We start from the raw sequence: 23066 nt of genomic DNA on the forward strand, positions 1-23066 counted from the left end.
TAATGTCTTGTAAAGGTTACCTATTGCGTCAATGTTCAGGAATAAAAGTAAGTGTTGGTTTGCGTTAAAATAAGAATTCTAATCAAGAATATAACCTCTTCTTAAAGTTCCTAGTCCTAAATATGAGCTCTGCAGTCTTTCCAACATGTTGGCAACACAAGGAGTTGCCAAATTGCACCGAAGCTGAGCTTGAACTAACCTATTCTCCTGTCATGGCCTGAAGGATCTAGAAATGAAAGAACTGCACAACATGCAGCAAGCACGAGAACATTTATTCTTCATGTCTGTTCCTGACTGCAAATGGATAAGCCTGCCCCTGGAACATGCTGATCATTGTCCCTCTCAAAATAACAAGATTTAAGAGAGTCACTCTGCAGTAATTTTGCTATACAAGTCTGCTTTTCTGTATGTAGGGAAAATGCTATCCACTTATCCTTTTCAACACAACTCATACTGCTTCTACTTACGTCTCCAGATTTAGGTCTAAATTTAAGTTTGGAATTAAGGAAAAGTCTGAAGGAGGCTTAGTACTTAAAGGCTAATTCATGTCCCAACCTCCTGAGCAAGAGCCTGGATCCAAGTACCGAACTATGTCAACACCGGGAACACAAGCCGAACTTCGTGGACGCGACTCATCCCACCTCCCCGTAGCGAGCAGCCCCGGCGGGGTCGGACCAAAGCCCGCACGCCGCGCTCAGGCCGTCCCCGCGGCCGGCCGGGCCGCCGAGACGGCGCCCTGACGGCAGGGACGGCTGCCGCCACCTCGACACGGCCGTGCCCTCGGGAAGCCGGCTTCAGGCGACCGCGAGCGGGGCCAGCCGCTCGGCGCCCGCGGTGAGCAGCCCCGAGACGCCCGTCCAGCGTCCAGCGTCCAGCCGGGGCGCGGCCAGGGCGGCGGCCGAAGCGCGGGGTGGGCAGCGGAGCGCCCCAGCCACCGCCGCCGCCCCACGGCGGGAGACACGGCGCCCGCGCCGCCCGCGGCCGCCGCGTCGCCTGCGGCGCCCGCGCGCATGCGCCAGCCGCCGCGCAGGCGCCCTGACCGCGGGGAGTGGGGGGCCAAATCTCGCGCTGACTCACCGCCGCCTTCCCGCCGGGGGAAGGAACTGACGCTGCCGAGCGGCGGGAGGCGCCGCCGCTGTGGCGCTCGGTGAGGTGAGGTCGGCGGGGGAGAGGGAGAGGGAGAGGGAGGCCGCGCGCGCGGCGCCGCTCCGCGCCGCCCTGCCCCGGCGGGCGCCCGCCGGGCTTTCGGCGGGGCTTCACGGCCGCGGCCTGTGCGTGTCGGCGCTTCGCGCTGTGCCACAGGCCTGCATGGGCGCAGCGGGCCGGTGCGGTGCGGTGCGCCGGGCACCGCGTCAGCGCAGCGCGGTGCCGCGGTGGCTTTTAGCAGCGACGGCTGGGGGCTTCTCCCTTTTATTTTTTCTATCCTTTTTTTTTTTTTTTTAAAAAAAGAAAGCAAACTCTTGTTTTCTCCTAGCATCTACAAATGGCTGCTGTTTTACCATTATGAAGATACAGATCAGTCACCAGGAGCTCTCAACTTTGTCTTTCTCTAGAGCGAGCAGACTTACAGCAAATACCTGTGTGTGTGTATATATGTGTGTATATCCCTATAATTGGCAGCACTCAGAGAACAGAGCTTTCTGCAGATCTCCTTCAGTGTTGGCTTTGCACACTCAGCAGAGCAGTAGGAGTATTTGCATGTATAAGCACATATATTCTCGCTGCTGTGGTTCAGTGGGAACACCAAGTTGAGTTTGGTATCCTTAATGAGCAAAAGGCAGTGAATATGGAAAGTGTGATCCACATACTCCCAGTGAAGGTTTTCTGTGCTCTGTTACTCATCTTCCTTAACTTGCATGTTAAAATAGTTGCTTTTATTGAACTGTTGTAGCCCAGATTGTAAACTCTAATCACAAGGTAACTCCTGTCTGGTACAGCTGCATTAGCTTTGCTTGTACTTTAATTAACACTAGGTCACTTACAGTTCAGTTTAACTGTACCAGGGAAACAAACTTCCTGTAGCTTGTCTTTTTTCTTTTGCTCTTGGGTGGGGGAGAAGTCCATCTGTTTGCCTGGTTGATGGTCTAAAGTGCCTCTTCAGCACTGAAGACAGGTGAAACACAGCCCAGGATGAGCAAACAAAAACTCATCAGGACAAGTAAAATGCAATTAATTACAGCTTAAAAAGAGAGGCTGCTCTCTTATATAAGAAAGATTTTGAGAGCATTTATTGACCAGAGTATCCTGGCTGAGACCAAGCTATTTTGTCATAGTCTTCTGCAGCGTATTAGGAGAGACTGCTGTAAGAATTTGCAAGGTATTCTCTTTCATAATATTCCTATGTAATTTTTGTATCTTTTTTCAGGGGCAGAGGGGAGAATGAGATAAAAGTTCTGATGTGGAATCAGTTAGGGTAGATGGATTTGTTTTGGGGTGATTCTGCTTACTTTGCAAGAGTAGTATTTTATTTAACACTAATGGTCTCTGTAAGCTATAACATGGAAATAAGTTATGCAGTCCTTTGAGAACTGTGAACTTTAAGACAAGTTATTAGGTGTATGTGATGTTTTTCTTTCTTTTTGAGACCAAATGCTGTCCCAAATGTCACAAGCTGGGGTAAAGCTTTTAAGGAGTTTTCAGAGCTGATAGATTATAGAGACTTTGGCAAGCTAGCATGCTCTGGCCCTCCTTGTTTTTGTGGTAAAATATGGCTAAAAATAGGAAACTTTTTCTGCTGCTGCTTTTACAATTCTTGGGATTGTCAGGTGGAAATTGTGCTTTCATGGGAAGGAGGGAAAAGGATTGCAAGAAATACAGATGCTAGTACCTATTTATAGAAGTGCTTTGGCATGCTGACAACAGCAGGAAGTAGACACGGTTCCTACAAGGGAGGAAACAGTTCCGACTTCAGTATATATATATTTTTAATTAGTAGGAAAAGGTGTCTGAATAAAGTAGCTATCTGAACTGAAGGGGGGGGGGAAATCCCTTTTTGCTTGCTTGCTTGCTTTTTTACAATTTCAAAGTTTTGACCTAGCCTGGATAGCTATTATGAATTCAGTGCCGATAATGCAAGAAATTAAGGACAAGTGAGATTAAGCTCAAGCTTACTAATAAGGATTTTCCACACAGACATGACTTCCTTTTCTTTTTGCATGTTATGGAAACAAGCCAGTGGTTTGGCACAGCTGACTCCAAAGTTAGTGCACAGTCATGCTGTTTGGCTTTGAAAATCTTTCCTAACTCCACCTTGTAGTGGTGGTATTATTAGAAACTGATAGGCAAGGATGAAAAAGCAGATGTTTTATAAACTCCAGATGTAGGTTCCAATTTGTAAGTTACAGTTGGAGTTTTCTTCTGTATGATTTTTGCCTATCTTTAGGTGTTCAGTTCCTTCCTACATCAGCTGTGCTTCTCGTAGACATGCTGCTCTTACCATTTCGCTCTCTGATTATAGCATCATTCTCAGAGCGCACAAATGGTTGTACGTTGTTTCTGTGGAATTTACCTGGCAAGGGGAAGATCAGAAATGATGCACTAAAAACTGGGTTATAAATGAGTAAGTGGCTTATGAGGAGATGTATTTAGTCCTAACCATTTTTGATTTCAGTGTCGAACTGTTAAGTTTGGTGGGCCTCCAAATGCTAATGTGAATATTTTGTGAAAATGTATTCTTTCAAAGTAAACTGTATTTTATCAAGTGGTAGTAACCACAACCCTTTGTTTGGGAACCACTTCTTTAAACTTTTTCTTTTGGTGGTTGTAAATGCACTAAATATTATTTATGAACTTTTCATTTTTCCCCTCTTCTTTTCAGAACGATGAAATGTTAGTGGAACTCTGACAACCCTGGAGGTTTCTCACGTAATATCTTTCCTTGGGGGTTTCAGAGTCAGCAGAGAGAAAATAAGTGTTCCAAGTAATGCTTTGTGAGGAGGAGGCTGTATTTTTGCTCAGATGAATAACTATGACATCATACCTATAGGTTAGCGGTAATATAAAATAACACCTGATGTATGTATTGTACTAGCACTCAAATAACATCAAGGTCACTGAGAGAAATATTCTATCAGATGTGTATCTGAGATGAAAAACTGTCCTCTGCACCTGTGCACCCCCCACCCCCACCCCCAGGAAATGTCATAATAAACCTATTAAAAATCAGCTTTAGTCTGTTTTGCTTATAATACTTGGTCATTAAGTGTTACAGAGCCAGGTGTATTTCTTCCATGTATCTTACAGTTTCTAATTCTTCTATGTCATTTTTAAAGGAAGAAATCCTTCCAAGCTTAGTATAAAGCATGTGGGTAAATCCTTGGCAGAGTCTTTTTAGCATGAACAGAAGTGCTTTGTTGAATGATAACATCGTTGAGAAGTTCTCCTTGTAGAAAGCATGAGATTTCTAGCCTGTCACATTTCCAATACTACTGCGTTTCTAACCTGCTGTTGAAAAAATACCATTAGAGTTGGAGGCAGTGGATTCCTGCATTTTCACAGTATTTTACAATTTGATTGCCATCTAAGTTTTGCAACAATATGCAGGCAGCATCTTTATTTTTGATTGATCAGATTTGCAATTATAAAGTTTGGATCTGATACAACACAAACAATACAAGCACTTGTCCAGATGAGGATGCAGCTTTCTCTCTCATTCCAATCTGTGATGTTATTTCCATCTGATATCTTTAGCTGAAAATGGCTAGAGTGCAGAAACAGCAGAGTACAGATCCTGACCTTCAGGAGAACAGATTTGGGCTTATTGAGGGAACTGGTGGCAGGATCCTGTAGGATGCAGCTCTGAAGGTCAGAGTTGCTTGGGAAAGTAGGCAGGGCTATAAGCAAAACACATTTCACTTGCGCAGGAACTCAGGAGACCAGCTAGATGTAGTGAGAGACTACCTTGGCTAAACAGGGAGCTTCCAGTGCAAAAGGGCAGCAGACAGAAAGCAGAAGCAGGAATAGGCTGCAAAGGAAGAATTTAGAAACATTACCGGGGTATACGAAGATGGTGTTAGGAAAGCAAAGCTCAGCTGGAGTTGGAACTTTTTCAAGGGGCATTGAGGGCAGCAGAAAGAGCTTCTTCTGCTACATTAATAGTACTAGGTTGAATGTGGAAAATGGATGTTTTCAAGGTACAAAGAAAGCTGACCAATGGCCTGGCAAGGTTCCTCTCTGTCATCTTTGAAAGATGTAGGATTTTGAGGGTGGTGTGCAGTAACTGGAGAAATGCAAATGTTGATTCATCTCCAAAAAAAGACAAGAAGATACACCTGGGGAAGAGCAAGCGTATCAGCCTCACTTCAGTCCCTGGGAAAACCGTGAAGCAAGTCCTCTTTGAGCATGTTTTTCGGTACATAAAGGAGAAGGCGATGTGGGGAGGATCCAGTGAGCCTAAACTTAGTCCCTGGGAAGGTTATGGAGCAAATCTTCTTAGAGGCCATTTCTATAGACATGAAAGAGAAGGTGACTGGGAACAATCAGCATGGATTTACTGAGGGCAAATCATGCCAGACCAATCTGATTGCCTTTAGTAGAGAATAAAATGATTTGATTTGTGGTCAAAGGAAGAGCAGTGAATGTCATTTACCTCAACTTCAGCAAGACTTTCAGCATTATCTCCCATAGTATTCTTGTATCAAAGTTAAGATGTTATAGCCTGAATGGGTGGCAACCAGGTGGATTAAAAAAACCCAGATCCGAACTAGTTAGGTGATTGGACTTTGAACATTGTGGTTAATGGTTTGTACTGTGCCTGGAGGTTGGTCTCAAGTAGGGTACTACAGGGGTCTGTCCTGGGATCTGGGCTGTTTAGTATCGGTGACATGGAAGAGCAGACAGCGCATTCTAATAAAGCTGCAGGAGCAGGACACAAATGTGGGTGTACCACTCAACGTAATGGCTTGGCTGCCATTATTCCCCCAGCCTGTCAATGTCCGTCTTAGGCTGACAACAGTCTCACAAAATTGAGCAAGGATAAATGTGTGGTTTTCTCCCCAGCCCTAACAATACAGGCTCAGCCTAGAGGGGCTGAGGCTGGCTCTCTGGGAGCATGAGTAGCCCCAGGGCACTGGCACAGCAGCCTCAGCACTGAAGGGGAGAGGTCGGGGGGAGGCAGCTGGGCTCAGCACGCCCCGCATGGAGCAGGACTGTGACTCCAGTGGGGATGGCAAGAAACTTTTCCCCTCAACAACAGCCAGCAGTGGAGTTGGGCTAGAGAGGTGGTGCTGCTCCATCCTCAATGGCTGTCAATCCTGGCTTTACCCCAATCAGGGGATGGGGTAAAGCCAGGACCGGCCTGCTCTGCCCCTACAGCTGACCTGCTTCGAGTGTAGGATTGAACTAGAGATCTCCTGAAGCCTGAATTTACAACCCAAATTACCAAATAATCCTGAAAAAGTGCAGGTTATTCTCTGCACCTAAGCAAGTGCCTTCACTGAGGATGGATGCTGAAGACTAAAGAGGAGTTTACATGGTATTTGAATTCATTAGCTTCTGCTGATTCATGTATTGTATTCTAAATATCTTGTAGAGGTTTGGTATAGACTGATGTAAATTGGGCAGCTTCTAATAGGAAAGAATAAATTTCTAGTCTGCCTGGAATAACATATTTTTGCAATTTATGAAAGTATTGTATCTCTAATGGTCTCCTACTGTTTCTTCTTTTCATATGAATAACCAAAATTACTTGTCAGCTGGTAATGTGTAATTCTAATGAGTAATACAAGAAAAAAAAGCCTGCCCAGGTGGAAACGTTTTATTATGTTTTGGATTGTTATGTAAGTCTAGAGGAGGTCCAGGGATGCGTGCAGCTCAGTTTGTATATACAAATAAGTCAAATGTATTCAGACCCACTGAACGTGCTGATAAAATGTGAGTATGCCCACAATTACTACTGTGTTGATCTTTTGTTTTTCCTTTCAAAAATAGAAAGATGTTAACTCTAGAGTAATGTGTATTGATTTATTAAATGGATACCTACTGTCTCAAAATGCGGTGAAAGATACTTTAAGCCAGTGTAAACTTGTATTAACCTCATCCTGAATTAACTGGTTAATTCTCAAAAACTGTCAGAAATGTAATTCAAAAGCAGTAGGGAGTATTCTGCTGGTATAACTGCTAACAATTTTATATTCATTGAGGTGATAACTGTTGAAATTTTCTACTATGAATACAATTTGTTTGGGCATGTAGTGAATTTGCATGTTTTCAGGTTTGATCTTTTTCAAAATTAATGGCAGAATTCTTAATTCACCACATCAATAGCATATCTTTAAGTTCAAGTACTCTGTGTGTGTGTATATATATTTTGATTGAGTGGTTACTGCAAAGATTTAGCATTGCAATGAGTGCTGTTTTTTTTAATATATTTTAAGGAAACCATATCATATGCCTGAAAGTGTGTTTACGCTGAACTGAAATGTCTGAGTGTTTGCTGTTTGCCACCAATTTCAGCAGTGTGTAACAAGGCAAACCCATTTCTGATCTTTCTTCAATTTAGGTTTCTCTGTTCATATGGGTGCCTGTGTATACCAGCTTCCTGAAACTTGGAGAGCTTGAAAGTTTTGTTTTTCTGTCAAATGTTCCAGCCCCTAAATACAGTTACCACTTCCAATATCTCACAGGCTTTTATTTGTTTTACTCCTATTTTTACATGAGATATTTGTAATATTTGTAGAGTTCTACGTTTTTAATCACGTTTCAGGAGCTCTGAATGGTCCTCCTGAGCTATCCCATTTTGAAATCAATGTATAAAAATAGTCTCAGGGGCAGATGCTCTCAAAGCATGTATGTAGCTGTGCTGCATGGAAGTACTCACAAGTAGTAATGTATTTGCTCCAGATTTAAGAATTGCTGGTGACCTGCACTTCATATAAGAGCAATAGATGTTCAATATTTCTTGGGTTTAAGCCAGTGAAATAAGGTGCTGTGGTGGACTTTGGAGAGAGAAAAATGCAGCAGTGTTTTGTTTCCAACTTAATTACAACATGAACTAATGGATTATGGAGGAATTTTGAGTTAGTATTTGTGCCACTCACTTTAGTTATTTGTATGACTTCAGAAAAGTCATTAACTTTTTGAGGTGTCTTTTTAGCTGCCTGCAACATGAATGTGCTTATTCTCTGTCTGCATTATCTAATGCAGTAACTTTCAACTCCTTTTGATTTGTAGACCTCTAAACTTTTCAAAGTTACATATGCCTCTAGAAATGCAAATATATGAGTTGCTGTCTGGCATATATAAAATTGCTTTTCTTAGTAGTCACCAACTCAACAGAATTACAGAATGTGCAAGGTTGGAAGAGACCTCTAGAGATCATCCATTCCCACCTCCCTGCTCAAGTGGGGTTGCCTACAGCATGTTAGACAGGGTTGCGTCTGGGCAGGTCTTGAAGATCTCCAGAGAAGGAGACTCCACAACCTCTCTGGGCAACCTATTCCAGTGCTCTGTCACTCTCACAGGGAAGAAATTCCCACTCATGTTCAGGCAGAACTGCCTGTGGTTCAACTTCTGCCCATTGCCTCTTGTCCTGTCACATGGGAAAACCGAAAAGAGTTTGTCCCCGTCCCCTTGACACCCTCCCTTCAGGTACTTGTACACAGTGATAAGATCCCCCCTCAGTCTTCTCTTCCCCAGGCTGAAGAGGCCCAGCTCTCGCAGCCGTTCCTCATAGGGCAGGTGCTCCAGCCCTCTGGTCATCCTCATAGCCCTACACTGAACTCTCTCTAGCAGCTCCATGTCTCTCTTGTACTGGGGAGCCCAGAGCTGGACACAGTACTCGAGATGAGGCCTCCCCAGGGCTGAGCAGAGGGGCAGGATCACCTCCCTCTACCTGCTCTTTAGAAGTGGTTGTGAACTCCTAGGGTTGATGGACTGTAGTTTGAAAATTGATACTTTAATGCTTACATCTACTATTAAATGCAAAATAAATCTTGATTTTGTTTTTTTTGTAAATAGTATACCTTCTTGCCTAGTTCTAAGTCTTTTCTAATATCTCTTGCAGAGTGTGAGTTAGTGTCACATGACAGCCAAAAATGTCAGACGATATCAAGAAACGGTTTGAATTTCCCAATACACTTATTCAATCACAGGTAATTGATTCCTTTTTCTTTCTTTCTTTCTTTTTTTTAATGTATGTTAATTGTTTGTAAAACTTTTGTTGCAAGGCCTGCTGTCTGACTGTATTGGAACACAATTGGAATAACAACTGGATAAGGAAGCCTTTTACTTTTTGCTCCAAAGCCAGGAACCTATAAAAGTGGGGTATTCTCCAGTTGCAAAGAAAAACTAATTGTACCTACTGTGTAATCCAGACATTGGATATAAATACTCATCACTGGAAAAACTCTACTTTACAGAAAAATCAAAAACTTTCAAGGACTGAAAGGTTTATCCTTGGCCTTACACAACTGTCTTTAAAGTGGGTCTGTTTTTCTGCTTGTGGTAAGAGCTAACGATGAACTAGTACGTTATTGTCAGTCCTTGACAAATAACTATGTAAAGCTCCACAGTGATAAGCAGATTAAACTCCTTTATTTTCAGATCCATACACTTGCTACCAATCATATCTGTCTGAAGCCCTTCTCATGTAAATAAAGTTTTTATGTTAATACTTTTACTAGACAGTGAGGAAGAGTTTAAAAACAGAGCTTTCCTGCTTTGGCCATTCCTCTTTTTTTCAGCATTAGAAATGTATCTATTGAGCTATAAGATCATAATTAACTTCCTCCACTTTCTGCCTCCTTCAGTTTGTTTTAGTCTTTCTCCTTGCTTACCTCAAAAGCTGTATGCCATGAAATGTATTTTGAATTCAAGATGGTACTTGTAGCCATTTTTTTTTGGTGGAGGAAGTTAATGTGAATACAGTCCATGCAACTGGATGCCTCTATTGCATTTTCACTTCAACTGATGCTGCACTGATACACAATAATCCAGTCTGAAACAGAAACGTGGAGATCCCCTGTGTTCAACTTGGCATTTAGGAGGGATGGCATGTCCCTGAAAGCTAGTTCACCTAAACTCTTTGAACAAGTTCAGTTTTTAGTGCAGAAAAATGTCCAGTGTTGCAAAGGGTGCACATACTGCTAAAATCTTTTTCTTGTCTACTGCTGCAGCTGCTCATCGTTAAGGGCTGTTAGTACTGGATTTTCTGTAGTGCTTTGGCTATTTCACTAGCTTCTGCCTGTTTTCTGGGGGTCCTCAAAAGCAGGTCATAATCTTCAAACTATCATCGGGTCAGGATTCAACTTCCTAAGGGACCTCTTCACTTTTTAGGACTAACAAAGACTTCTGTTCTGTGGGACAAATAACTTGCAAAGGAGGGATCAGTGAATTCAGGGTGTTTAGAATAGTTTTGTAGGTTGAAGGGTTTTACTGATTAATCAAATTCTTGGAATGTAGTGGAATAATCTACAGTATGACTCTCCTGTATAACTTACTGCAAAAGCTGCTCTCTGTTGATAAGTTTTTTTTCTAGTGTAAAGAAAATGGTTTTAAGGATGCAGATGTGATTTTATTTCTGAAATCTCTTATGAGCAGGAAAAAGAAAAAGAGAAATCATAGATGATTTCTTTTATAAGTGCACTAAGATAAATCTAATCTGCATTGGGAGCATGTGGCTGCTCTTGTGATGGGTTAGCTGCAGAGAAATAGAAATATCCGACTTTGTCCCATTTTTCTCGTTTGATTTTCACAACAGCAAGATACTCGGAGAATAAATGGTCTAGTTTTTCTTTGTTGTTTGTTTTAACCAAATGTATCAGAATGTGCATCCAAACCTTTGAAAGCATAATCCTTGTAGTTTAAGAATGTTCATAGTGTCATCTTTTCTGGAAAAGTAAATTGTTATCTGAAAGTGCTACTGCTTATTGTGTCCAGCTAGCAGCTAGTATCTAAAGGATGGTAAATAAATGCTGAAGGAGAAAGAACCTGGGAACATTTAAAATAATCTACGTACTCTTTACACACTAGCAAAACAGAAATGCTGGTTTTTTTTGTCTTACCGGCTTCCCAGTTTTACTTTGCCTATCCTAAGACATTAGAAATGAGTCAGAAAACCAAAGCCTAGATTCAAAAAACCCTGAGGCTTTTGAGACTGTTTCAATATTTCAGTCCATATTAGATTTTTAAAAATTGACTGAGGAAATTAGACATCCCTTCTGTTAAAATAGAATGAAAAGTTTAATCTTATATCCCAAATGTAAATGTAAAAATTTTGAGCCGTGTTTAAGGAATAGCTTTTTTTTTGGGGGGGGGGGGAAGAGCCTTAAGAGTTTAAGTATGAATCTTGTTTCATGATCTCTTCGCCACAGTATTATGGAAGTTTTTAGCCCTAAAATACACATCAAACAACAAGTTTGCTATTGTTTCTAGTTCTTGCATCAGTATCTTCCTTAGACATCCTGTCAGTACAGCAGCAGTATAAAGTCTTCCTAATGGAGTCATGAAAAATAATCTGTACGTGATTTTATTTCTTTTTCTCTTGTAGGCAGTGGCTCATCTGATTGCTGCAGTGCTGAAAGAAAATGTTTTTTCAGACAAGATAAGACAGGCCTCTGACCAGGTCTGTACTATTCTTTCATTTCTCTTCTCTCATATCCATAGCTACTAATCTTTTTCAGTGGATTCGCATTCTCCAGTGTGCAACTTTAATAAATCCTCAAAGTTAAGTAAGGTATTCAGCAATATGTACCTGGGCATACAGGAGGATGCTGTAAATCTCTCGGATCAGAAGAGTAACTTTACTTACATACTAAATGGAACCTGAGAATACTAACATCTAGCTATACTCAGTTAAACCGAGTTTTATTTTAGTGTATTTGCATTACCATGAGTGAAGATTCTGTCACATGGTGACTCATCTGAGTAGAAAAATTTGAGTAGAAAAATCTTTTACACTCCTATCAAAATTTCAAAACGTGTTGGATTTCACATATCAGCATTGGTGTTTGTTCTTTCGTATTAGCTAAGCAGAGCTCATACTTCCTTTGGAGGCAGCATGATGCAAGTGCGTACTTTGCTCGTAAGTTTGGTCAAGCCTGGTTTAATGGGGGTCTTGTATTAACTGAGAGGCATATGAAAAGCTGACATTTTCAAGTGCGAAAGTAATGCAGAAGAGGGGTTAGCTGGATTTCCTTCTCTTTTGTCCTCTCACAAAGCTGACTTGTATTGAAATGAGAAGAAAAGGAGAGTTATGGATTTTCCTCCACTCTGAAAAACAAACCAACTAACAAACCCGCAAACAAACATAGAGTTAAATTTTGATATAAGGACATGCTGAAGGTGCATATTTTTTCTAATAGAAGCTCCTCAAATGTTCATGTTCACATTCACAAATACCATTCTGTCTTGAGCTCTACCCCATCTCTTCTTACCCCTACTACCTAGACAGATATTGAACAGAAACACAGTAACAGCTTCTAAAATATTAATAAAATTAAAATGATTCCACTCACACATTACATGTGCCTTTTTCAGTACTGTTTCAGTTTTCAGTTGTTTTAAAACATTTTCCTTGTTTCTTCATTTGACACCTACGAAGTCACCAAACATCTATCTGGGGAATGCAAGTTTAGCATCAAAATAATAGTGGGTTTGATGAATACTGCCAAATCTTTGCATTTGCCAGCAGGTGGAGAGACCTGGGGGCTTTGATTAATAGAGATGGCTTGCCTTTGGATAGCTCTTTGTATACTGCCCATAGCTGTTTGCACAACACTCTGCTGTAGACGTGGTTCAGTTTTACAACAGTTCTTGAACAATCTCAAAATTAGAGTCTAATTTTTTAGGGAAACTAAAATTACTACTAGCTTACCTGAATAAGCCAAGTTGCAAAATTCTTATGACTTACCATTCTTCAGAGACTGCTGCCCATAGTGCTGGGATAAGCAACTGGGGACAGGAGACATGGGACTTGTCCTCAGGAAAGTATTTCTTTGGTTACAGATCAGTTCTCCAGCCTCTACTTTGTGCTTTATAGGACTTTAGAAGAAGTTGTTGAGTGGGATTTTACTTAAAAGTGGTTTTGAGACAAACACAGAGAAATTCATTTCAGCCTTCTCATTGCTTATTTCTTCTTTTCCTTTTAATTTCAGACTCCGGCTCTGAACTTGCTCTGGGAAAAGTGCTGCAGTGAGAATGTGACCCTGCGAACAGCCTGCTCTGAAGGATTGGTAGCACTTGTTGCAGAGAAACATGCTGATCTCGACTATGTTCTTCATGGAGCTCTCAACCTAATTCCCTCAGCCAGGTAGTGTGTGTTTGCTGTATTCTGTCATTCTTTTTGCTGTTTCCCTTATACATGCAGTGAAAGATGTGCAACTCTGTGGGTGAGGGCATCTCCACACAGTAAGAACTAACTGTGCCTTGTCCTTCTGCTAAAGGCAGTTGCTTACATCATAGCAGTGGCTGTGTGGTTCTGACTCTTGAGACAAGAATTCATAGACCATTCTATCATGAAAGCTGAAACCGATAGTAGTTTATGGTAATACTCTGACTTTGAACTGTTGCATCTCAGAAGTCAATGTGCTGCCTAGTTTCGCTGCCCCTTTCATGGGAAAGCGGAAGGAAAATGACAGTGATGTCCATCATGGTATGGGACAAGGGAGATAACTTCTTACAGCCCAAATCACCAACTGGTCATGTGGACTCATCATAAGGCACTGGCTGGAGATTAGGGATGTTGGATTTGTTCCCAGGTGTGCTACTTCACATAACTCTAAAGCTGCTTCCTCCTACAAAATGCTACAAATATGATACCAACATCTCTCAATGTTTTGAAGGTGTTTTGAATTAAACTAGCTGTGCTGCATGCTGAGAGAATGCTGTTGTTGTGTGCATAATAGAACTTATGAATGGGAAGCTGGATGATGTTTTGGGAAGATTAAAGTTCTCCTTGGTCTGTTTCTATCTCTCTTCAGGCTTCCAGCAGAAGTGTGGGTTGCAGTAGTAAGCCTTTCTATTTCCTGTCTAAATAATGATAGTGTCCTTTCTTATTCAAGGCTTATTGATGCTACACCTGCTATGTATTATGCTGGTGGCCTCAATATAGAGGTTGTATGAACCATGCCGTTCGAGATACGTTTTTCACTCCTCTTAACCTTTACACAATTAGTTTTGGACTGAGGTTTCTCATCTGAGCCAAAGGTGAGTCTTAAGTTTGAGAAAACTCCATGAAACACTTCTGAAGAAATTGGATAATGTTAAAAAAAATTCTGTTCCTGTCCTTGTGACTGACTTGTTCAAAGTTGAGTTAGAGTTAATACCTTGTCATGATGATGCTAACTCTATTCTGAATTTACAATATTTGGATTTGGATACATAGGAAAGTTTTTGTAAATATATATGTATGTGTGTATATATGTATGTATATTTATATTTATACATATATATAAATATATTTGTATTTATTTATTTATATATTTATAATACAAATAATTTCTACTGACTGCTATCCTCCAAAGGACAAAATGCAGTTAGTTCAATTTGGGGTCAAAGGAATAACTTGAATTGTTAATAAGAAGTTAAACCAGTCCTTTAGATGATGAGAATCTGAGTCCTGTGACATATACTGGAAGGAAAATTTCATTAGCTGTGGATGACAGACTAAAAAGAAAGTGAAGTTCCTGTTCAACCCAGCATTTGTTGCAGTGTCAGCAGTTACAGGGGGATGCACTGTATTACAGTTTTGTACTTCAGGAAAAAGAAAGTATAAAACAGAATATTCAAGACTGAGTTAACCTTAAAGACAAACTTGTAGTATAACAGAGTTAAATTAAAGAGCTTGGCTCTGACACCATTTCCACACCATTCTCAGCTTTTTCCTTTTGAAACAGCTGCATATGCAAGACCAACATCATGTTGACTGCTCTGGTAAGTGCTGGCTGTGCTGTCAAATCAACCAGGAAACTTTTTTACACATTTTCATGGTGTTTCTTCTCAAGCTGCCACAATTCAAACCATGTCCACTATGAATTGCAAAGCGGAGTTTATATAACTTAACCACAAAGGTCCATGGGTTTTAAGTGTCTTTAGCCCTAGAAGTTGATTAACTGAACAGTTTCAGATTGGTTGACTTCAAAGCTGATCCATTTTTTTTTGACTTAGCCAGCTGTTCTTTCATTTTATTCGCTGCCAAGTTTTCATTCAGATTTGCTCTGGGGCTTTGCACTGCTACATGCACAGTGTCTTTGAAAGAAAGTAGACATGAAATTGGCAGCCAACTGAGAGGCATATGCAAATACTGAGCTCCGTGCAGTAGAGGATGGAGTGTGGTGAATGTTTTATCGGTAAATACTGCTAGTTTTGTGTTCTTGCTTCTCTCTCAACTGTGTTGTGATGAATATAACAAAAGTTTAGTACACCTGGTGTTTTTTATTTTGTCAGATGTATTAAATTCTGTGCTAGGAAAGAAAAGTGCCAGCGTGCACATCTAGTGCTTATCTGATTTGACTTTTTTATGGTTCACACAATCTGCTTATTATGCAAATGAAAAACTATTCTTGTCTCTGGGCATCCATATTTGGTTTCTTGTAGTCCATTCTTCTGAGACTCCTTAAGCCTAAGTTGAAGTAACATCTTAGGGATATTTTTCATCTCAGTATTATAACAGTATGATTTCCTCTGCTGGTAGCAATCATCATTGGCCTTTCTGTTTTAGTAGAAGGAAAAATTCTATGGTTTATGTTCTGTAACAGATGAGCATAAATAATCAAGTTAGTTTATTTAAAAAATAGCGAAATGATGAAATTAGTGTAATCTTTAGGAATTATTGCCAGGCTATATTTGTGTATAAATGTTATTAAAATGCTTTCCTCACCTGAACATTATTCCTACAGTGGGAGCAGATCTTGGCAATATGTCATGCCAATGCGTGGTCTTCTTTCAAGAGCTGAATATAAAAGCTAAAGCAGGTTCTGTTCTCCCCCTTGTTTCTCACCTGGGAATTAGGTCCAGAAGTATCAGAAATACTGGAATTCCAGATCAGTGAAGCCTGTTTTCTAATTGTGTGTTTCATTGCTTATTTTATCTCACTTCCTAGTTACTCTGTTGAAATTGAGGGATATGCTACCAGATTTACGATTTAACTATCTCTCTCTCTAGTCTTAAAATATCTAAAAGATTAAACATTTTTTCTCCTTCCCTTTCCCATGAACAGGTTTTCCCATTCATGTGCCCTTTAATTACTGTGTTAGGGTCAGGAAACTTATTTCACTCCTCTTTTTGGGGTGTTTAATAACAGGACTCTGCCTAACCTTATATTTTCTTGTGCAATCATCATTCAGTGTTTTGATACTCAGGTGTCAGTAGTTTTAATGTTTACAGGCACATCTTATAATTGTATTCTGTCAGCATTGACCTGGGTCAATGTTTTCTAGCAAGAGTGTGGAAAGGACACAGCAAAAGGGGATATACTTCTTTGCCTCTATCTAGAGCATAAATCTGAACAGTTGCTGATGGGAAGGTTCACTGTGGAATCTTTAGTTGCTCTATGGTGGACCCAGCTTACACCAGACATTCATTCTAGAAAGTTTGCCGGGAGGTCGTGATAAGTATGGTAAATATTCAAAGTGAAAAGTGATGTTTGTCTGTCCCCATTTTATTTTATGAATGACATGAGTGCAGGGTTATGATTCAATAGTTAGATGATACTTTGCCTTTTTCGTTTTTGAATTTTATGTGAAGTATATGCTAAATGTCAAGCCGTAAGTAGATGGTAAATATCAAACTGTATGATTTTTCTTTTAGATGAAATATTATTACCTTATCAGAGGAGGCTGGTGACATTTCAGATAATGTTTCTGAGAGAAGTGTACTCTGATGTATTGAGGCTGGTCCAGCCTGTATGTATGAAAACTTACATCCTTTTAAAAATGGCTATGTAAGGTCTCAGCATTCTTAGATAGAAATGGCTTAAACTTGTTCAAATTTTTGGCTAGCACTAAAAAGTCTAGATGTACAGAGGTCCATTCATAATCCAAGTCCTTTCTGAAGAAGTAATTTTCAGTGTAGGGGATTTAAATGCTTTCTTTTGATAGGCAATTGGATGTTTGAAATTGCTGCGTACTATGATGGATGTTTACCCTCATACACGCATTCAGAGAAGAGCTGATTTTCAGGTTTTAACATATTTTAAAACACCCATTTCATTTAAATTAGGGACAAAATACGTACTTTTTTCATGATTTTCTTTTACCAAATCTATCAGAGAGATGTATTGATTCTTATCTTTGCTATAGTATCTTCATTTTGCAAAAAAAAAGGCAAAGACATGTTGGATGCGCAGCTTGGCAGAAATTTTGGAGCCAGATATGAGGAGGTCCTTAAGAAGAACTTGAGTCTTCCTGAGTTCTGTGCCTGGATTTCTCCGCTTATGAAAGAATCAACTAATCCAGCTGTGTACACAATAGTAATGTATTTTGTTTTGCTAACAGGAATGTGCATGGTTTGATTAAAACTATTTGGAAGTTACTACAAATGCAAGCTCTTCAGCTGGGAAAAGATGGAGATGAAGCTGTTTGGAATTTGTATGCTATAAGGTGAGTTTCACATCAGTTTTATGCAGACACCCTCATAACTTCTTGCCTCAATTCCAGCAAGAACCTGATATTGGTATTTGCCCTTTAATCCTCTCTTTTTTTGTAGTTTTGACTCTGCTAACCAATTTTGGCAAAATTTGACAGTAGAGACTAAAGGTTCAAGAGATACTAAGTCCTACAAACTTCATGAGGGGAAAAAGATGACAAGTTAGAAGACAAAGAACCTACCTGATAGAAAGGATGTGTTTTTGAACTTAGCACCTATTACCTTTATAAATGCCTAACTGTGGGGCAAAGGTGTTCTTCAAAGTTCAAGCCCCTCTGGATACTAAACAATATAAGCCAGTAATTTCTCAAAGAATAGATCTTATTATTCCTAGTCCTCACAAAACAAATCATTAATTTATCATAGCCATCCATGGCAAGTGTTAAAACTATCCTTAACATGTGGAGAACTGATGTTCTCTGAAGCAGTCTTTTCATTCCTTTGGACAAGGAACAGCAAATGAGACAATTTTAGCATTAAAGGCAAAGACTGCTCTGAAGCAAGTAGAATTACCAGAATATATGATTGCCAAAGCTTAACTATCTGAGGTGTTTTGCTGCATTTTTAATCCAGCTCTGGAATTGCTTCAGGGGCTTAGTTATGATATTTAAGGATCTCACCAGACTAGGTCAGGAATACATCTAAGTTTCTTTCTTTTCATAGCATGCTAAAACAAATGTGATTTAGTTAACAGTCCCAGCAGAGCTGAGCTTCATCTTTTTAAGAGAATTCACAAATACCTTATAATGGTATATTTTTGATTGAGAGCTTCAAGGAGTTTTATAGTACAGAGATAAGATAGCCTTTAGAAGCACAAAAGGGGATAACAGCAACAGGAAGGCTGTATGAATGGGGGAGAGAAAACAAATTTGGAGACTTGTTCATATGTAGTACCTAGATGATATCATGATAGTCCCTTTAATGTAGACTGCTTTCCTCTCATCCGTTTTTTTTTTTCTGCTGTCAAAATAAGGTTTCTAAATGCTTTCATTATTAAAGATGTTGCTGCATAAAAACAATTTCAAACTGCATCCAGAGCTACTAATGTAGAGCTTCTTGTCATGCAATAGCAAACTTCATAAAGGGACATCTTGATGATTCCTGCAAGCTCTATAGAAACTATGAGTCAGTGTTGACTGTCATAACCAACACTTTATCTTCTTCTGAAGAAGATCCTACCTGTGGTAGAAGTCATGAACTTTTTCAAGTTGCTTTTTATGCATGTAAGAGCTATCAGTTTAGAAATGTTGTAATTGTACTTGTTTAATGATATAAAAGGCAGGTTTTGGTAAAGAGGAGTCATGTCTTAACTTAGACAAAATAAAATGGTAAGGAATAGTGGAACAAGCTTTGGGGAGCTTGCTGCGGGGCTTGCATTGCTGAAATATGGTATACTTTTTTTTCCTCGCTCTTTCAATTCTTTCTGTAAAAGTTATAACTGTTTTAATAGAGAAAACAAATATTGAAGAATAGTGAGATGGAACTCTTTGGGAAAATTTTCCTCTTTAGTAGTAAACAAACTGTTTTTTCAGTCTTCTGGTGGAAAAGCCTAAGTTAAAACGGCTTAATCCAGTCTCTATGTGAAAAAGTAGACTGTGGCTGGAATGTAGAAATGTTCTCTCCCCAAGCAGTCAAAAAAAAAAAGGTTTTTTGAAGAAAAATTATTGGTAGCATACAAGGAAGGTGAATTTTGACATTTCAAAACTGTTTAGATCAAGAGAGAACTGAAAATAAGCACCAATCTTACTCTTGTCCTAGACTCAGCCAATGCTTCTTTTTATTTACTGAAGGGAGAAGTCAAATTCATTGTTTGACTCTGTTTCAAACATCTAATAGGTCAAGGCCTTGTCCTAGCCTGTCCAGAGACAGAAGTAGTCTGGAGGTTGGTCTCACTATGTACTAGGATTGGGTTCTCCCTATGGCTTTGTCACATCTCTTGTCTGGCAAAAAAGTCCACTGATTTCCTATGCATATTAACATATCTGTCCAATAACCTAAACTCAAGCTGAATCAAGCAGGAGAGCAGGGAAGTGAGATGTTTATGGTAAGCCTTGTTAGCATTATCAGTCCAGGTGGGTTATAGCATACATTTACCTTTTTGTTAAAACATTCACAAATGGAGAAGTTTTGCCCATTACAAATCCTTTCCATACAAGGAGCTGCATTTTACTTAGAACTGTCTTGTGCTTTGTTATGCCAGTAACCAGTTTGTACTGGTAACATGATAACTTGATGATAACGAAAGAAGACTTTGATATATGTTTGATATATTTCACAGTGCGTTTGTTATTCTTGGTGTTTGATCAGTTTGGGGGAACTTTAGATAGATAGCATGCATTTCAGATTTCAGCCAGGTGTTCTTCTGGCCTGAGAATGCATAAATTAAGAATAAGAGAAAAATTTGTACAACTGTAACTACTAGACACATTTGTGGTGCAAAAAAATAGTCATTTTCACTGTTTCTGCCTTGACCTGAATTTTGTCCTATCTCTGCTGGAGCTTCATGAATGGGAAAGTAATTGTAACAGGAAGCATAAACAGCAAACGCATTAATGAAGAATACTTAAAATTATGTTAAAAATGATTTTCAGCTTTATCAGACTGGAACACAACTTTAGCTATACATTTTTGCTGAAATCTATTAACTTTTGTTTTAACAAACTTAGATTATTCTTAGTAATTCACCATGCACATTTTTTATTGCCTAAAAAGGCTGAGGAGCTGTACTTCCCATGTCTTATTGGATAACAACCAACACTCTGAAATCAAAATTCGAAGCAGGCAGAAGTACTTTAAAAATGCAAATTTGATGGAGTAAAGTACTGTGCTGTGTTTCCGAAAAGGCCAGGGTCATAGCTGTATACATGAAAGTGCATGGTGACTGCAGACATTGTTTCCTCAGACAGAAAAAGCAATCTGTCACTGAATTGATGATGTAAATCAAATTGTAGTTCGTCTGTGTCCACAGATGTAGAAAGAAGTTGAGTTGACTTAAAGGTTAAAAATAACTTTTGCTTTATTGTTGCTGAGAATAAAGTTAATCTTTCTTTCCTAGACAGTCATGAATTTACATGTAGATAGCTGGATCTAGTTGTTCATTTAATTTTGTTGTAAGTCCTTGCCAGTGGGATAAGTATAGTAGGATTTTTATGTCATTTAAAGATTTGCATGTTGCAGTGCTTTGCTAACAATTCTTTACTTAGAGCTGAAAATAAATTTCCATATACACATTTCATTTTTCTTATCACTAATAGTATTATCAAATGGAATTTTGGGGGACTGCACATTTTCATATTTCATTATTAATCAGTAGTCACTGTAGAGCTTAGAATTTTTATTATCATCCAACTCTGTGCAATCATATTAATTTCAGAGGACACAAAATCTAGACATAAAAGGGTTGTTTATTCTGGACACTAAGCCATTTTAATTTTAATTTTGTTATGTTACATGCTCCTACTTTATGAGGGTTCCACTGACTTTAGTATAATAGCAGCATTTAGACGACTAATACATTCTTCCCATTCAGAAAGCTAATTAGTTCTTTTAACAAAGGTCTTGAACTAAGCAACTGCTCTAACTTCTTATGGCTGTAGCAGGCTATGCTCTTTCAAGGTCCCAGGAACATGTGTGAATAATTTTTGTATCTTGCTACCTTAAAAGGGATTCTGTTTTCTGTCTGTAATTCTGCTGGTCTCCAGTACTAGAGTGTCAACACATGCGTGTCTTGGGCGCTGTTGTCTTAAAAAGTTGCAATAGGCATTAGCTTTAGCTTTTTCAGCCTTTATACGTGGATCATAAGAGACTTTGCACTTAACAAAAGATTTGCAGAATTAAGGAGTGTGGGCATCGTGAACGCCACCCCTTTTTGTCCATGAGGTCCCTTTTAAATGCTAAAATGGCACTGGCTTACAAATATTCAGTTAGTGCAGGTAGAAATCAAGACATCTGCTCCTGAAGATCTTGTCCAGCTACTTCATTTTTACTTCATTCTCCTGGATGTATGCATAGTCTTATTATCTTAGCATGAGATCACTTCCAAATTTGTTTTCTTCTTATTAACCTGCATGAAGAGCTTGAAAGCTACTAATTAAAGTACTTTTATAAAGACTTAAATACGTTAAAGTACTACTTATTTTAAGCTTCATTAAAGAGCTAGCAGATGTAAGAACAGAGTCTAGTTATCAGGTTCCATTGCTAAATTTCCTTTTGCCTTTAGGCATAATAGCTTCTTAATAACTCTCAACTCCAGAAATCTATACAGATGCTGATTTTTCTTAATGTTTTTGCTCAGACATTATCTGCAGTTTTCCTTTATTATTAACATTATTATTTCCACTACTTGAGTACTCTTCCTGAGGATGTTCCCCACCTCTTGTTTACATACCATAGCAAACGTATTAGCATTATTTACTGCCTTTAAACTTTCTTGGAGATGGTTAAAGAAGGTCTCTGGTTATACTTTTGAGTCTTAGTAGTTCACGAGTTCTAAAGTGTCTGTATATGGGATGACTTAAAAGTTTTCTTTATCTAATTTTACTGTATTCCTGGGAGGTTCATGCTGTTTGTTGAAAGACACAATTGTCTTCATGACTAAATAGAAATGACCTGAGTATGTTTTAGCCTTCTTCCTAACAAGTTATATTTGTAAGTATCCTCTTGAGTTAGACCAGCCGTGTCTGTGCTCCTGTCTTGAGCTCTGCAGTTATGTTTCCCTGAATAAGTAAAAGCTATTTTTTGATGTCTAAAAGCATATTGCCAGAACTACTTTGCCTTGTGAATATCCTTCAGTGACCAACTGTTTTGTAAGTCAGAGCAAGATTTCCTGCATTTTCGCACCTTAAGATCCAGTGCAGTTTGAACCTCTTGGAGGAGAGAAAGAGTTCACCAAAACTTACTTTCACTTAAGTATCTTTGAGTTTTTATTAAAAGAAGTTTGTTGCAGAATCTAAGTAACCTGCAGGTCAGCACTATTAAAATTACACAGCTACAGAATTCAGTGTGTCATATTTGACTGTAGTCTTCTACTGAAGTAGAAACAGCCATGTTTGCATTTTGCTTTGTTAGTAGCTTTATTCTGATCTTGAAGAAAACAACAGGAATTAAGCATGCAAAATATTCTATAACCAACTTGCAAAAAGTAGCAGACTTTTCATTTAGTTAGTAGTGACCCTTATTACTGTCTGATTAATCTTCAACCCAGTTAGTTCTCCAGAATTCTAATAGCAATAACACTGAGAATGTTAAAGTAGCATAATAGGTAGCTCCTTATTTAATTTAAACATACATGTCTATTAGATAACTTTTTTTCAGAAAAAAATCTCTAGCTATAGTGTATCACTAAGGGGTCCTGTTTACAGCAGATGACTGTTGCCTTTCTAGCTCACTTAAGAGAAGCTTTAAGGCACCATCACGTTATGTAATTCAACTGCACTCTATAGTGGAAAAAAGAACTATTAGTCTGATATTTATGTGTATTTGTTTTT

The 23066-nt window shown here is 39.2% G+C and overlaps 1 protein-coding gene across 4 annotated transcripts in view; it reads left to right on the forward strand.

The window, feature by feature from the left end:
• Positions 1-1093: 1093 nt before the first annotated feature.
• The window catches only part of FOCAD (focadhesin), a 123334-nt gene continuing 101361 nt past the window's right edge, over positions 1094-23066 (forward strand). For 3 of the 4 annotated variants that reach the window (XM_062599635.1, XM_062599637.1, XM_062599638.1), the window contains exons 1-5: positions 1119-1147; positions 9002-9089; positions 11486-11560; positions 13092-13246; positions 17430-17534. In XM_062599635.1, the coding sequence (XP_062455619.1) occupies positions 9033-9089; positions 11486-11560; positions 13092-13246; positions 17430-17534 (392 nt within the window). In that variant the 5' untranslated portion in view covers positions 1119-1147; positions 9002-9032. Of the gene's footprint in view, positions 1153-9001; positions 9090-11485; positions 11561-13091; positions 13247-17429; positions 17535-23066 lie in introns of all 4 variants that reach the window. The other variant, XM_062599636.1, reaches the window with a different exon arrangement.

This window comes from Rhea pennata, chromosome Z, assembly GCF_028389875.1.
Source record: "Rhea pennata isolate bPtePen1 chromosome Z, bPtePen1.pri, whole genome shotgun sequence".
Taxonomy (NCBI): Eukaryota; Metazoa; Chordata; class Aves; order Rheiformes; family Rheidae; genus Rhea; species Rhea pennata.